We start from the raw sequence: 15627 nt of genomic DNA, 5'->3' as shown, positions 1-15627 counted from the left end.
GAACCGGGGTCCGCCGTGGCTCCTGTCCACATGTGGGACATGGGGGAGGGAGAGGGCGAGGAGGAGCTGGCCTTGAGCGTTAGTGCAGGCTGCCCTGCCTGCTCTTGGTGCCGTCGGATAAGTGATAACGTTTCGTCTGCGGGAGATAAACAGAGGGCTTGGGATGCTGGTGGTCTCAGCTGAGCCAGAAGTTCCTGGGGAGTGCTGTTTTATCTCTCTCTGCCCGTCTTTATCCTCCCCGCAGCCTTACCAGTGTAGATCTTGTAGGAAGGAAGGGTGGTGCCTGAGTGTGACCTTACCTGCAGAAGGGCAGGGAGGCAGGTGAGACAAAGCAGCCCAGTCATGTTTCCTGAACAGCTGGTGGAGGCCTAACTCGGTCATTCTGCTGGAGCCCTGTTGAATCGATTCTGTTTTGAGAGCAGAAGACTTAGCCTTGACTGTGCCTGGCTGTTTTCATGGTGGAAGGGAACAAGGACACTGCACCTGCACAAGGAGCAGCCTTGCCATTGTCAAAGCTGAAGTCTGCAGCCTGAGTAGTTTTGGGGTTTGCTTTTTTTTTAACTATTCTAACATTACTTCTCTGGTTCCAAGATCCTTGTTTCTCTTCTGAGGGCCAGGGAGATGCCTGTCCTCGTCCTCAGAGGTACATAATTTTCAAGAAAAGCTGTCTTTTTTTCTTAATGTCTTAAACACTACATGCCCCGACCCTCCACCTCCTACCCCCCAATTAAAGTGAGAATAGGATCGGAACCAGACTTGTGGGTCTTGCTTGAAGGCTGAAAATTTTTGTTGTAGAGAGTTTAATAGTAACGGCTCAATCTTACTTGACAATAGCATCTTTGCACTTATTCATGCATAGCAGACTTGTTAGAATAATTTTAACTACTTGGATTTTTGCTTATGATCAGATGATACCAACCTACCATGGTGAAATAATTTGCATTTCTTTCCTCTATTAAATACTTCATTTAAGACTAAAATAGCTTTCAGACTAGTCCTGTAAACAAGTTTCCTGTGTTAGACTTTTAGTAGTAAATTGTTTATTTTCACTTCTTTTGGAGTAAACCAACTTGATTCTGTTTTGCATGCCTGAAAGAAAGTGAAACCGACCTATTTTTGCTAGTGTTATGTATATACTGCAGAGGAATTTCTAGTCTAAAGATTTAGGTGGAATGCTTTACAAAAGCTCTTAACTGAAAGCTTAATTTGACCAGACAATATCCTTTCTTGGCCATCCTTTAAAACTCTCAAACTTGTCTCTAATTGTCAGTGCAGTGGTACTGGAAATCTCCGTAGAAGGGCAGTTGAGGCATTTTGATCAAATCAAGTCAGTAATGATGGGACACTGCCTGGACCATTTGGATGTGTACACTGAAATCCTGGATGGTTTATAGTTTCTGTGATCTAATGCCTCCTTTGGACTCAAAGTTTGTTCAGCTGTTTGATTTTGCACCTACTGTTGTTTGACCAAATGCTGGATAAAATTATTTGCTTCTCTAGGGAGTGTTGGGGTCCAAGCTTCACGTGGAACAAAATTGTCCTGTGAATGGAGCAGAAATAGCCACATGAAACAGTGGAACAAGCTCTAGCATCATGGTTTGGGAATCTGGTTCATAGTTTGTTCTTGTCCTGTAAACCTGTTCACTTTCCTTGCAGTGGATAATTGCACAGTAACTCAATCATTTCCTACTAACTAGATTCAAGCTCCATGTGACTGATTAAATGAATTGCTTTCTATTACACAACAGATTCATGTGAATTAATAGCCTCTCTTAGCAGGGGCACTGAGGGAGCCTGTTTCTCAAGACAGCTGTGCAGGCACTAAGCACCCATGGGAGTGCAAGTGCACACTGGTATCAGTCAGTAGGTGTCTTGTGCCTGTTGCTGTAGCAAGCAATTTGGGATGGCAGTAGTGGTGTCCAGGGATTTGAGTGAAAGGCAGTGGCTGGGGAGGCCCCAGAAGTAGAGAAATGTAGGTGCTTGATGCTTTTCATTCCCTGGGTGCCTGACTTCAAGTAACTTTGCATGGCTTACTTGGGAGATGAGCTGATCCTAATTATCAGCCAGGTTACGTAGCAACTTATATTTTCAAACTCATTCTGTCTTGAGTTGGAAATACTCTCCCACTGATAAAAACCTGCAGATTTTAGGTTTTCTCTTTTCATCCACCTTTGAGCCCCATGTCTCTGCTAACTGTCAAGAAGTGGTGATAAGATTCCATTGCTTATTGCCTGCTATTGCTTGGAGCAGCAAGGTCAACAAACTGTCTTGGTTGTTTCACTCTCCTAGTGGTAATAGTCAAATTTGTGGCTTTTATTGTATGATTCAGTTGATGCTTGCTTCTGATAAGAGGTTCAGAACATGTATTTTAAAAGTCCTTGCTTATAGCTGCTGTGGAGCAATCACTTTGTTGGTAGCTCTTTTAGCTCATTAAACAGAACTAACCAACTTCCTCCATGCCTGCCCCAGAAATATCAACTTGTCTTGTCATTTAAGCAAGATAAGTCTGCATAACTCATGCTTTATCTCTTCATGTTCTCCCAAAGACTGCTTTAATAGTAATATTAGAGGAGGATCTGTTTTGTCTCTTGTGCTTGAGATGTGCAAATGTGTTTTTCAAGACCTGTCAAAATGAAAGTCATGGAGTCTTGTAATGTGAGAATGTTATTTAGGCTGATGTGTACGTAGCTGCTCGATTCTTTATGGTAACAAAGTGCTTGCTTAGAACTTCAGCTGTTTTCTGTGGAACCTTGAGCCCAAAGCCCTCTTTGCTGAAGCTGTTGACAAAGGAATAATGGTTGATTACATGAATATGTGACTTAATGGAAATGCAGTCCTGACTAGGAATCTTTGCTGGATCACAAGTCAAAGACTGAAAAAATCAGTTCTGGGATTATAAGTATTTGTTAAAGACTTAATCCTGTCAGCTGTTACTTTGTGAATTAGTGTTGCTGTCAGTTGAAGTGATTAGTGTGAAATGTTTTAGGCCACTAATAATGCAGCGAAACTCGAGTTTTTAATATGTTCTTCTTAAATTTGGAATGTGTCAAAACTAATCTGAAGGCAAAGCATAGAACTGGAAAGCTGAGAACATGCTGAGTTAAGCAGATGCTGTGATTTCTCTGGTTTCTGGCTCTCTCTCTATATTTTTACCTGTAGTGAAAGATTATTTTTCAGAAGAGTACTGGAGATCTAGACTTAGCCCCTATTTTGGGCATGGTAGATGGTTTCCAGCTTGGATTTAATATTGATACTTTTTTTTTCCAAGCTGATGGTTTGAATCACAGGTTTAACAGGAGAAATACTACTCTATAACAATCTTGTCTATAAAGAGGGATTCTATTACAAGTTTATACTTAACATGACAAAGCACTTTAAAAGATTATTTGTAGGAATAATCTACCTGAACCCTGGACTTCATTCTGCAGAACAAACACTAAAGCACTAAAGTGGCTTGTTTTTTGGTTGGCTGTTTTTTTTGTGTGTGGTTTTTTGGTTGTTTTTTTTGTTTTGTTTTGTTTTGTAGGTGTTTTATGCGGTTAGGGCTACCCTGCTCCAGAGGATGCTGTCTTGGGTACGAGTCTAAAGCAGACATTTAACAAGTGAAGTAGTTTTAGATCAAGTTGCATGCCAGTTGCCTCAGCTTTCCAGAAAAGAGGTGGTTTTGCTAACTGGGGAAGCTGCTCTCTGATTAAAATGAATTAATTATAAAGTGTGTAGTGATCTGTGTTACAGCCTTTCCACTGAACTGCTCCTGCTCCTGCAGTGAGAAACTCCTCTCCATGATGGTATTCTTCTGCTATTTAGTGTTCTTGGCTTACTGTGAGATCTCATTTTGGGTAGGTAAGGAATTCTCATTAGTGTACTCACCAAGAAGTCTCACTGACTGGCTTTTATGGCAGCTTTTTGCTTTTATCTACCATGTCATAAAATGGAATAGCCAAGAAATTTAAAGAAATGGTGTTTCAAAAGACAGCACCGGTTTCAAGCACACATTCCAGTCTTTCTTTGCACTTTATCATGTTTTAAAACACAGTTCAGGAATCAATTTTTTAAACAATTCTGCAGGTGTTCAAAATTTAAAGTTTGTCTTATAAGGCAAACTAAATTCAAAGTAGGCTTTATTGATTGAATCTGTTCTGAAGTTTTAATGGAAGGAAACTAATTAAAAAAATTATTAGGCGGACCAGTTAGTGGTGATACTGTGCATCTTTATAGTATAAGATAAAGTTTCTAATAAAGTATTAGTCATGATGGATTTGCTTTAAGTTTTCTAGCTCTGCTGTACTACTTGTGCAAGTTGAAAAATGAGCCTTCCCAGGGATAAGATTTGTAGCAACTGCATCGCTGGGCACAGACTTCACTTAAAGTTGCTGAGGCTGAAGTCACTAATGGAGACTGCCTAGTCCAGTGGTCCTGCTGACTGCTACTCCTGACCCATAAGCTGGCTCATGATCATCTCTAGGCAGAGCTTTGTGTACTTCAGCTTTTCTGATGGGAAAGACAACTCTCCTGCCTTGCCAGTCTGTCCTAAAGAGCCTGTAGCCATCCACACAGCTGCACTGTAGCCATGAGAGCTATCCCAGCTCATCTCTGTGGTCCCAGTGAGGTTCTAGCCCCTGCAGCTACACACAGACCCCAACATCTCCAGCTCGTTCCCTGTACTGCATGCATTAATGTATGGCAGCCCCCTGTTGTGCTGATTTCCCAGGAAAGACAGGAGCTCTGGGATGAGCTGGCTGTGTATCAGAATAGGGTTTTTTTTTTTTATTCTGGTTAAGTGCTCTGCAGAGATAGGAAATGTCTCCAGGAGCACACAAGAATAAATGCACAGTTTATATTCTGCACTAGTTCTGTATGTTCATGTGACCCGTCATTTGCTAGGTCATAAAGGGAAGTGTCCTGAGCTAAATGTGTCCTAATTCTCTGTGTTGAAGTCAAGTGGTTCTGAGTTAATAGTCTGCCACCCAAACCCAGAATTACCAAGCATGTTATATTGTGCCACTCTTAATTCTACAGCACTCTGGAGGCTGTGTTGAAGAGCATGCATTTGGCTGTAAATGTTTTTTTATAGTGGTAGGCACAGCATTCTATGAGGGAGACCAAGGATAGCATTTCTCCCATAAGTAAAGCTCTCCACAGCTTTTTAGTCTTCTTAACTATAAGAATACTGAAATTGCATAAGACCCCTGTACTGGTGTCATAATCCAGTTCCCATTTGAAGATAGAAATACTGCTTTTGGCTTTGATGTAAAGTATGTGAATGCAGTAGTCTGAAAAACTGTCTGTTATTGAAAACATTTGCTCCTAGTCCAGTAGAAAGGCAGCTTCCTGCATGTACAGAATACCTTGGTATGGTATTCTCTACCTCATTGGGGAAACTGGAGTAAAGAAATCAATTTAAAGGTGACTTAACACAGCAGCTGAATTATGGGTACTAAATGTCACTATTGTTGTTTTGTGAGATGTAAAAGCATCGATTGAAAAGATGGAGGGAAAGGTTCGGTGCTTGACACATGTGTGATGTTGCCTGATTGAGGGAGCTTAGTGACTCACTGTACTCATCTGTGAACCCTGCAGTGAAGTCAGTGAAGTGCTGAAAATAGTGGAAGTACCTTCACAGGCTATAGGAACTGATCCCTGAGTGCTCCTAGGGAGCTGGGATTCTGTGGTTAAGAGTGAGCTCAGGATGGGGGATTATTACTTGCCTGTCTGCCTCAAACGTGGTCTCAGCAGTGGCTTGCATTTCCCCAAATGGAGATGTGAGCATGAGATAGTAAGTTCAGTTTGTGAGCAAGGAATGTGAGCAAGCAGTTGAATGGGCAGAGACAGTTGCTTCTGTGGGTATTACCTGAATAACGTTTGGACTTGTGACTTACCCCAGACATCCAGTTCGCTAGGGAAGCATGATCTAGTGAGGTGAATCCTTTGGGGAAGCAACAGTAGCAGCTTGTGGTCTGTCTGCAGTATCTGGTGCCATGTTTGTGAGACCAATGTGCTGGGTCTGACAGCCCCAGGACTGGGTAACAGTAGTGAGAGCTCCTGCAACTCTGTAGCACACTTCTCACGGAATGGGCATTTGTTGGAGTTTGTGAAATGAGTGGTGATGACTTTCTTGCGGGTTATATAGCTGCAGCCTTTTCAGTGAGGTAGCCGAAACATGTTGTAACCTCGTACAGAGGTAAGATTTTGGTTATTTTGAGCTCTAGAGTGCCGCTTAAGACACTGATTGTGTGCTCTGACATGTTTGACTTGGCTGTTGTATTTGTTAGGTTCTTGGAGATCCCGTTAAAAATTGGTATGAGATTACCTATCTGAAGCATGTCACCACTGTCTCTTAGTGCTTTGGTGGACTTTGTGTATGCTGTGTATCAAAGGCAGCCATGTTTCTGCATGGGTGAGCTTCCAAAGGAAGTGTAGTTGCAATACACTTTGCAAGTCAGTGGGAGTGAGGCTGTTGAGCAAGTCTGTTGCCTGAGTGTCACTTTTCTGGTATGAGCCAAATTAACTAGTGTGAACAGTGCTGTCATAATTCACCCTGAGTAATTAGGCAACTAGACTGTTATCACCACAGTGACAAACTCTTAGCATAGTAATATTGATTTATGGTATTAACTTGGTCTTTGTACTTGTAGAAGAATTCTGACAGATTTTCTAGCAAGATCTTGCAGGGTAAGAGCAACATGGTAGATCCTTCTCTGCTGTAGTCTGTCTGCAATGTGTCTTCTGGGTGTTAATATTAGACTTGGAGGCTTTCTGAAAGTGCTTGGAGAAGTCTGGCTAGATATCTCCCTACAGAAGAAGTGGTTTTAGCTGTAATGGCACTACTGTCTTACGACTTTCACTCTGGGTAACACTATCTTGCTGAAATAAAGAGTATATTCTGTCTGGTGCTACATGCACCCTACTAGCTGCTCTGTACTGAGTAATAATGAAAATCGTGTGGAGAGTGGTTTCTTACTTATTTCCTCATAAAACTCTGTGTAACTATGATGCTTCCATGCTATCTGTGCAACAGTGAGGCAGTTATTATAACTGTGCTGCTGACATGCAATGACAATCTCTTGATGCTGTTGATACCTGGCTATTAAGAGCATTAGCTTTATAGCATGACATCGAAACCTTATTTACTTATATATAAATGTATGTGATTTTTTTTTTTCAGGGGGGTGGGAGAGGGTGCTTTAGAAGCACTATTGGAGGGAAGTCCTTTTTCTTCTCTGAGCTACTACTCACAAACAAGCTACTTGGCTGTTTTTCTTTCACTCTGATGGAATTCTAAAAATTAACAGTCAATCAAAACCAAGCAAACAACAACAACAAAAAAATCCCTGAAAAAAACCCCTGAAAAAACAAATTCAGATATTTAAGTTCCTTAGGAACAGGGATATGTGTTTGCTTATATTTAACTTCAGCCTAAGATCTGAGTTTTAAAGGGTTGCTTTAAAGTGCTGCTCTTCTGAGCAATGGTTCAGACTGATTCTTTCCTGTGACTAAATCTTTGAAGGTTGCAACCTTGCTACAGACTTGCGCAGGATTTAGTTCCAGTTTTTCTTAGACATCAAGATTATTCTTAGCAAGGTTGTTGGCTTGAGATTACTACTGATGTGTAAGGTAATATCTGTCTATTGGTAATGAGTAATCTAGAATGGTCCTGTACTGAATGATGTGAGAGGGCATATATTTAAGAATTTCATCTGGTAAGTAAATGCAAGGTAAATGCTGTCAGATTTGCTTTCCAAGCTGCACTGATGCATCTCTGAAAACTTGTAGGAGTTAAGCTGTGCTTGGCAAAGGTGGAGGGGATTGTGGGGAATGTGAGTATATACAGGTATTGTGTACTTAAAATGGATCACTGTTGAGGTGGTCCAGATGTAAACAGAGCCTTGAAAGATGGAATTATCCAAGTCTAGCTATAAGCTGTTGGAAAGAGCAGCGTGCTAGACTTTGTAAGTTGCAAGGACAATGATCAGTTAAAGGAGCAGTGCACCTAGGTGTCTCTTGTTCTTCCTGTTCTACATAATAACTGTAGGTGCCAAAAAATATTTTGTCTACTAAGTCCAGTCTTGTCAAAATCACTTGATCTTATTAAACATTTTTAGTCTAAGTGAAGAGCTGGAGATGGCTATTCATGCAAATGTGTGGAACAGTGAAAAGTATGGAGACCAGGGTCACTAGTAAGAATTCTTAATCCTAATTGGCTGATATCCAGTGACTGGATGTCTGATGCTATTGATACTGTTGGAATATTTTAGTGTGATATCTATGTCCTCTTCATGCTTGCAGAGAGGGCTCCTGATCACAACTATATTAAAAATACTGGTTTTATACTCCCTGTGATATTTTCCAGATGAGCAAGTCTTAGGGACCCTCCTGCAGTACAAGTTCATCTCACAGTCTGTGGTCTTTCTTATTATGGATGCTAACACTCCAGTCTGATTGTTTTGATGAAAAACAATTCTGAATTGAAATGGTTCTTCAGTCTGTGCCTGTCATTTCCCCAGCCTTGTAGGAGATGGAGAACAATGACCTGGCTTCAGGTTCTGGTTTAACCTTTAACTGCTGTAACAAAGTGAACTTGCTAGTCCTGGTCTTGCTTCATGTGTCTGTTAGCAGTGTATACGTAGCTCCTGCCAGAGCATGTTTGTGACAGCCAATATCTGTAAGTGTACACACAATTCTGGGGGATTTAGGCAGGATTAGTAACTAATAATAATTGCCTGAAACTGCTGTAATGTAACTTTCAGTGTATGAAGTAAATGTATTTATTCTGAGTTTTTTCCTGTAAGATTTAGGGACATAGTTGTTGCCACTTTGAACAAGAATCTAGCCAATATAAAGAGGTTAGATCCCTTCACGTGTACAGAGTAAAGTAGTTCCTTGCTTTAAATTCTTACTTTTCATCCTGATATTATAAAGTTTATTAAGTTTCCAAAATGTGTTTTGAGTTTCTTTTCCAGTGCCCTTATTGTGGCAACTGCAAGTCCTACTAGTAGATCTTGGGGAGAGAAAATACCTGATTACCAAAAGCAAATCTGAGGTTTGGGTTTCACTCCAGGGCTCAGCCTGGCCACTGCAGCAGAGTAGTGGCTGCCCCTTGTCTGAGGAGTGAATTGTGATCAGGGCCAGGGCACTGCCCTGTTTCTGCAGCAATATAAGCAACTGCTTGGCTGCTAAACCTTCTTTGGCCTTAGCTGTTCAAACTCCCTTCACATCAGCACTGAGGCATGTGTGGCCTTGCAGATGTGAGTGGCAGGCCCAGTGGGCTGTGCTGAATGGCTCTGCTGCAGGAGGGGATGGGCTGGAACAGCCAGGGGCAAGAAAGAGGGGACTGAGAGGCAGGGGATGGTGATGGCAGCATTGGGTGATACAAATGGGGACTGCAAAAGTACTCCAGTATGCTCTGGGAGTTATCTCAAGCTGAATGAATTCTTTGATCCAATTAAACATGGCTCAGAAAAAATCTATAAGCACAACTGAGAAGGTAGAAGTGTCCAAGCATTACATGGGGAAGGATATGAGGATATCTCAGGCAGGAATTTCTACCAAACACATCATGATCTCTGTTTAGCTTGGAAACCATTAACTGAATATATGCCAAGAGGTAAGATATTAGCACAGCAAAAGAGGACAGAGTAGCATTTGTAATTTTTCAACCTGCATATCCTAAAATTTTCAGTGACATTAAATAGGCCACTTAATCTCCAATGGGGTTTTTTAGTTGAATTACCAGTTGGAGCATTTACAGTCCATTGAAATCTAATGGAATTTCAGTACTTAAATATTTTCTGGGCAACCTCAGAATGGGTGAGGAGCTCTTACAGTTCATAGCTCAGTGAGATTGTTAATTAGTTTTGTGATCCAGGGAATTTCTGTGACTGCATTCTTATGGGCATATCACAGAACCAAGCACTTCAAAGCCTCTAATTCATATTCTGATAAATGAGGATCACTAAAATACCGTTGCAAAACCTTGCTCTTTCTGTGCTGGCTTTTGATGACATCATATTTAAGTCTTTATAATAGGTTGAATACCCAGATTTTCCTTTAAAAGTAGGTATCTGAAGGGTTTAACAAAGCTCCTCTGTCAAGCTATTGGGCTAAGAGTTTCTAGAATCCTGTTTAAAAATCCAAAGAATGGCTGCTTTCAGTGGCAGGATAGCAATGAAAAGAAATGTCCAAAGATATCAGCTGCACAGCAAGAGAACAAGGGCTGATCTCAGCAATTTTGAGCTTAGAGCTTTATTTCAGTTTTAAATCTCAAACTGAATGGAAGAACTAGCAGCAATTCCAATTAAAGCCTTTGGAGGGTCTCAGATTCTTTTATTACAGCAGCAGAATATTTATTGGAAAACAGGTAGATCTTGTTTTTTTTTTTCTCATGTACTTGGATGAACTGTAGCAAAGTTTCTTGTGAAGTGACAAGAGTGTTTTTCTCAAGTGTTCTGCAGCTGTGGTCATCTTAATGCATGTGAAATAAACGGGGATGTGAAGGTGTGGTCTGATTTGAAATACATGTAGTTATTCAGTCATAGTCTTTGAATCTTGGTGTTAGGTAAACCAGTCCTGTTTGTAAACTGTGTTCTGAGCAGTTTTACTGTTTAGGTTGAGAGGGTGGAGAAAAAGCAGTTTACTCAGGTGTTTATAAACAATTGCCTTGAAGTGCTCAGTTTCAAGAATGACATAACATTGTTCAGGGGGCTTTAGTTAACCTGCAGGAAAAGTAATTAAACAGATAAGGGAAGGCTGAAATAGCTGGTAAGTTTAGGGTTAGATATCTTACACTGAAGGTGGCATGGTTTGATTGTGCATAAGGCTGTGTGTTACCTATTATAGAATAAATGCAGTGTTAGCAGGTCAGTGGCTTAATCCTTATCTTTGAAAACACATAAAACAGGTAATTACTTCTATTTTCTTGAAGAAGAAAGACTGCTAGAAAAAGTTTATTCTTTGTTTGTAAAGTTTATTCCTTGCTAGACGTGGCATCTGTCTAGCAGTTTATTTCAAAGCAGGGTGACTGGTAACCAGAATGAGCCACCTCCCTACCTCACTTCCCCAAATAAACTTTCAGAAGGTTTGGGGTGTGGTGGGTATTTTGTTTGGTTGGTTGGTTGTTTTTTTGGTTTTTTTTAACACCTTATGACACTTAGCATATGAAGTTCAACATGGTGTCATCAAACCCGAGGGTAAAGTGACAGATGGAAATTAAATAGATTGACTGACTCTCCAATGGATTGCTTCTTGTCCTGTCAGAGGAGGGTGAATCTTGCTGGAAAGTAAACTGTGCCCAAACAACAAGAGCAGTAGGGGAGAGAAGGCATCTTACCACAGCATTAGGTATCTTGTCTGGACACCTATTCAAGAACATGCTCTTCAGCGTATGCAATAAGACCCTTTGCCTTAAATCTGTGCTCCTTAAACTGAAGGGATTTGAGTAAAAGCAACTGCAATTGTCATAGGTTCTTCGAGACACTGCTCCTTTTTTTGAGAAGTGATTGGATTTCCCAAGACTTGGTTTTCTGTGAACAGATGAGTTAATGTCAGTGTCTTTGCTGCCTCAAGGATGCCTAATGTACGGAATAGGAAGCAAATTCATCCTTGCCTACTGAGAGATAACAGAGGAGAGAGCTTTCACTTGTGTTAATAGATTTTGGGGTTTTTTTACTTTTTTTAACCTCAAGGAACTGTTAGATGTGAGCTTTGAACCATGTTGTGTAAACTGTTTCTTGGGCTGCAGAAGTGGAGATAAAAATAAACAAACAGTTGGCTACAATGCCTTCTCTTGTTGTTTCATTAGAATATTCCCATTATAGTCTCACCATGCCCCTTTCTGAAGCAGTGATGTGCTGTCGGCCTGTTCTGTAAGCACTGGTACTTCTGCACTGATACTGACTGTGTTAATCCTGTGTCACACTGCTTCAGCCCTGCCTTGTCCTCTCTTCTTGCCTCCTCACTGCCTGGCTGTTCTGGAGCATGGCCCCCTCTGATGCCACCAGAGAGGAGCTGCTTTGTGTGCAGCTTCTGGGACTCACTGAGTGCACACTGCACAGGGTCTGTGTTGTGACCATACTGCTGCATTCACAGGGTCCCTGTAGTCCTCATCCTCTAAAATACTGGATTGGCACTTGGAACAGCTTTGCAGGGAAGATCAAGTGCCTTGGCCATGAAGAGCTTTAGATGCAATCAAACTGTAAAGTTTCATGTTATTGGATGGATTTTGTTTAATATTATACTTTGATTATGAGTCAGGTAATAGTGTAAGGCTGACCTTGCAGTTTCTACAAGCCATTGTTGGGGTGGAACAGAGAAGGAAGGATTGAAATACTCTCTCGCTTACCTTTATGATGAACTCAAGGTTGTTGGTATTTTTCCTAAAATACAACTATTCATTTACCATGACCATGTAAAGATGTGGTATTTGTATTGACAGAAAGAAAAGTCTTTTCTCTTGGCTATTGGTAAATTATGTTTTTATTGCTGTTGCATAGCACAGTGGACTTAGTGCTGATGCCTATTACATATTCCTAAGTTTGTGATGCCAGAAAAATGTCTAATTTGAAACCTTTGTATTAGATAATACAACAGTTACAACAATGTTAGGATGTCTGATAAAAGAATACTCACAGGTTAAAACCAGTCACAGCTATATGAAAAGTAGCTAAGAGTCACACTCCAGAAAGCAGCTTATCTACTACTGTGAAAGCCAGACTACTCTTGAGCTAGGACAAAACAGCATTCTCTACAATTTAAGAGCAGGCTGTGTTATTTCTAGAACACTTAAAAGTCCCTGAACTATCTCATTGTGTGGCCAATCTGTAGCCCTTGTTTTTTGAATATTTATGTCCAGGCAAGGTGAATTCTAGTTTATCATCTGTAGACCATGTGGACAATAGGCAAAGCAACAACTTCTGAAGTTTGGGTGCTGCCTGTTGTGTTTTTTCACATTTCCTTGGCAGGGAAACGTTCTTTTCCTCTCTTGCCTGTCTGGTGACCAAGAGTTAAAAATCAGTCTCTGTGGCAATGGCTGAATTCACTGTCCTCAACAAATGTATGTTTGTGCTGTACAGGGAGAACCTATGGAGAAATAGGAATTGTCACGCCCTATTTCTGTACTAAGGAGTGTCCTGGATGAGGGAGCTGATGTATAACATAATAGAGAGGATTACCAGAGGAAAATATCTGTCTTCACTTACCAGTGTTTATCCCAGAATGAGCACTTAACGATGATTAATTTGCATTGCTGTACTAAATGTATGTAGCAAACAGGTGTGAGTAAAAAAAAACTGTGCATGGAAAAATACTGCTGCTCAGATGTTTGAAAATGCTGTCCTGAGGGCACTTCTTGATTGTTGGCCTGTTTGTTCTTGTATGCATGAGTCAATGAGAACTTAGTTTGATTTGTTGCTTTTCAGAATATCAAGTCATGACAGGGGGAAAAAAAGTCACTATCAGTGTACTCTAAGGGCAATTGTCCAGACTGGGCATGGAATTGTCAGTCTCAGAACACAGGGCACATAAACTGGATTGCTTGGAGCAAACTGCTTTCAGGGAGAGCTTTGCACTGGACAGTATCCAAAGGTCCCTTTCCAAGATAAATAATCCTATGGCATGTTTGTAGGCTGATGATCCCTTAGTCTCTTGTTAATTTTCTGTAGGCCAGCTGCTTGTCCTGAAGCTTTTTTCAATATACTACTGAGTAACTTCTACTGTTGGCCTTGTGTTTCCATTCAGTAGCACTTGCTGGTGTTGCAGTGTTTTTCTAGAGTAATTGTGTCCAGGTAAATTTGAGACTCCTGGAAGGTCCATTGCTTCTGTGCTTCTGGAATAACGTGTGCTGCTATAAATCAGAGCTGGTACAGCCACTTCCTGTAGCAGTGTTTTCTGAATGGTCTGCTGGTCTCCCTACAGCTCTCTGCCAGGATATGAATGGGGTTTTGGGGTCCTTTGTGGTGCTCCAAGGACACAAGAATCTCTATCCTGCCATCTACCATATACACACCATGTATCTGAAATATTAATATTTGGGGTTAATATTCTGTGTGGGAATCCTGACTGGTGACGCATCTTTGTTTCACTTATTTCTGCTTTTATCTTCAGTGTGCTGTCCTTAGAGATGCTGCTCTGTGCTAATCAGTGTGGCAGCTGCTGCTTGTGCTTCTGGTACAACTACTGTGTCCAACTACTCTTAAAAAAAACCCAACCAACCTAAAAAAGAGGCAGTATTATTTTTAAGGAGCCTCCAGTATTTAATTACTAGGCTCACATAATACACAAACAGAGGCTTGTTAGCTAGGGTTTGTTTATTGAAGCTTACTCCTTTATGGCTTAGCAACATCAGGAGGAGAATAGGAACTGAGATTTTTTTGCAGTAAAGCATGATTTTTTTTCCTAAGCAAATTAGATTTGCAGCATCAAAAGGCAGGAAGAGTGTAAAATAAATGGTAATGCCATGTCATGAGTCTTTTCTGCTAGGATCTTTTGCAAATTGTTCCTGCCAATTTACTGTGTATCTCTGCTGTTTTCTTAGCCTACGTGGGGAGAAGATCAAAAGCCAGATTTCTGCCTATGAGCAGATCTAAGGTATAGCTGTATCAACATTAAAGAAATATTTTAGAAAGGTGTAATGCCTTATAACAAGAACAATAAAAACCACTTAATTTCATATCTTTTGAGAAAGAGTGGGTTTTTCTTTAGAATCTGCTCTAGATACTAGTCTTGTAGGCTGGGTTTACAAATTAAGAGTAGCTAGTTAGAAACCTTTGGCACTTCTATTCATCATACAGTTGTCACAAATAGAAGGCATTTGTTTTAATACCTTGTCCTACTCATACTTTAGGCATGGTTTGCATGCCAGTGCTTTGGAGTGGCCCATTCTTTAGGCTTGCAGGGCAGGGTTTTAATCTGGTCTTTCAGCACTTGTGAGACACTTTACCTGCATACTACCCTGATGTCACCAATGTCATGGAAGGGTGACTGTGCTGCTTCTCTCTGCAGATCTGATTGGTTGCCTGGCACTTCGTCTGTGGCAAGCAGGACAATGGCTGCCAGCAAGAGCAAGAACCAGAGTTCCTTGGCCCTCCATAAAGTAATTATGGTTGGCAGTGGAGGTGTGGGTAAATCTGCCCTCACACTTCAGTTTATGTATGATGAGGTAAGTAACTTTGGTTCAGCTTCTCTAAAGCACATATTCTTAGGGCTTGCTAAGATTTTTTTGTGGGACAGGGGAACTAAATGTGATGAGCAAAAGACCTGATGACCCAACTGGCAGGAGCAGGATGTAGAAAGCTGGGAGATGTGTCCTCTGGGAACATCTCTCGCTAAAGGTGACAAAATTGATGCTTATTTGTGAAAGAAATGTCTTCAGTTCAGAAGTCATGCATAATGTATGGGTGCTTGTGTACAGAAGCTGTTACTACTTGGAGTTGAACTTCAATTTTGTAATTTAGGTCAGCTAAGGCCAAAATCAGAAGTAAACGTTCTAGCTCATTGTGAGCCAGGTGATGAAGTAGGCATGTTCATAGCATGAATTCTTCCATACTGATTTACAGGAAGCTAGATTAGGCAGCCCACACTAGTATGTGAAGGAATACATGATCCTGTAGCTCAAAAGTTAGTATTTATCTATAG

General features: G+C 40.9%; 1 protein-coding gene across 3 annotated transcripts in view; it reads left to right on the top strand.

The window, feature by feature from the left end:
• RALB (RAS like proto-oncogene B) overlaps nt 1-15627 on the top strand; it is a 47425-nt gene that overhangs the window by 21524 nt on the left and 10274 nt on the right. For 2 of the 3 annotated variants that reach the window (XM_005415770.2, XM_031056514.1), the window contains one exon: nt 14995-15151. In XM_005415770.2, the coding sequence (XP_005415827.1) occupies nt 15038-15151 (114 nt within the window). In that variant the 5' untranslated portion in view covers nt 14995-15037. Of the gene's footprint in view, nt 1-592; nt 644-14994; nt 15152-15627 lie in introns of those variants that run through there. The other variant, XM_014306930.2, reaches the window with a different exon arrangement.

The sequence above is a fragment of the Geospiza fortis genome, unplaced genomic scaffold (assembly GCF_000277835.1).
Source record: "Geospiza fortis unplaced genomic scaffold, GeoFor_1.0 scaffold112, whole genome shotgun sequence".
Taxonomy (NCBI): Eukaryota; Metazoa; Chordata; class Aves; order Passeriformes; family Thraupidae; genus Geospiza; species Geospiza fortis.
The sequence above is the reverse complement of the archived record's forward strand: the minus strand, read 5'-3'. Positions and strand labels throughout refer to the sequence as shown.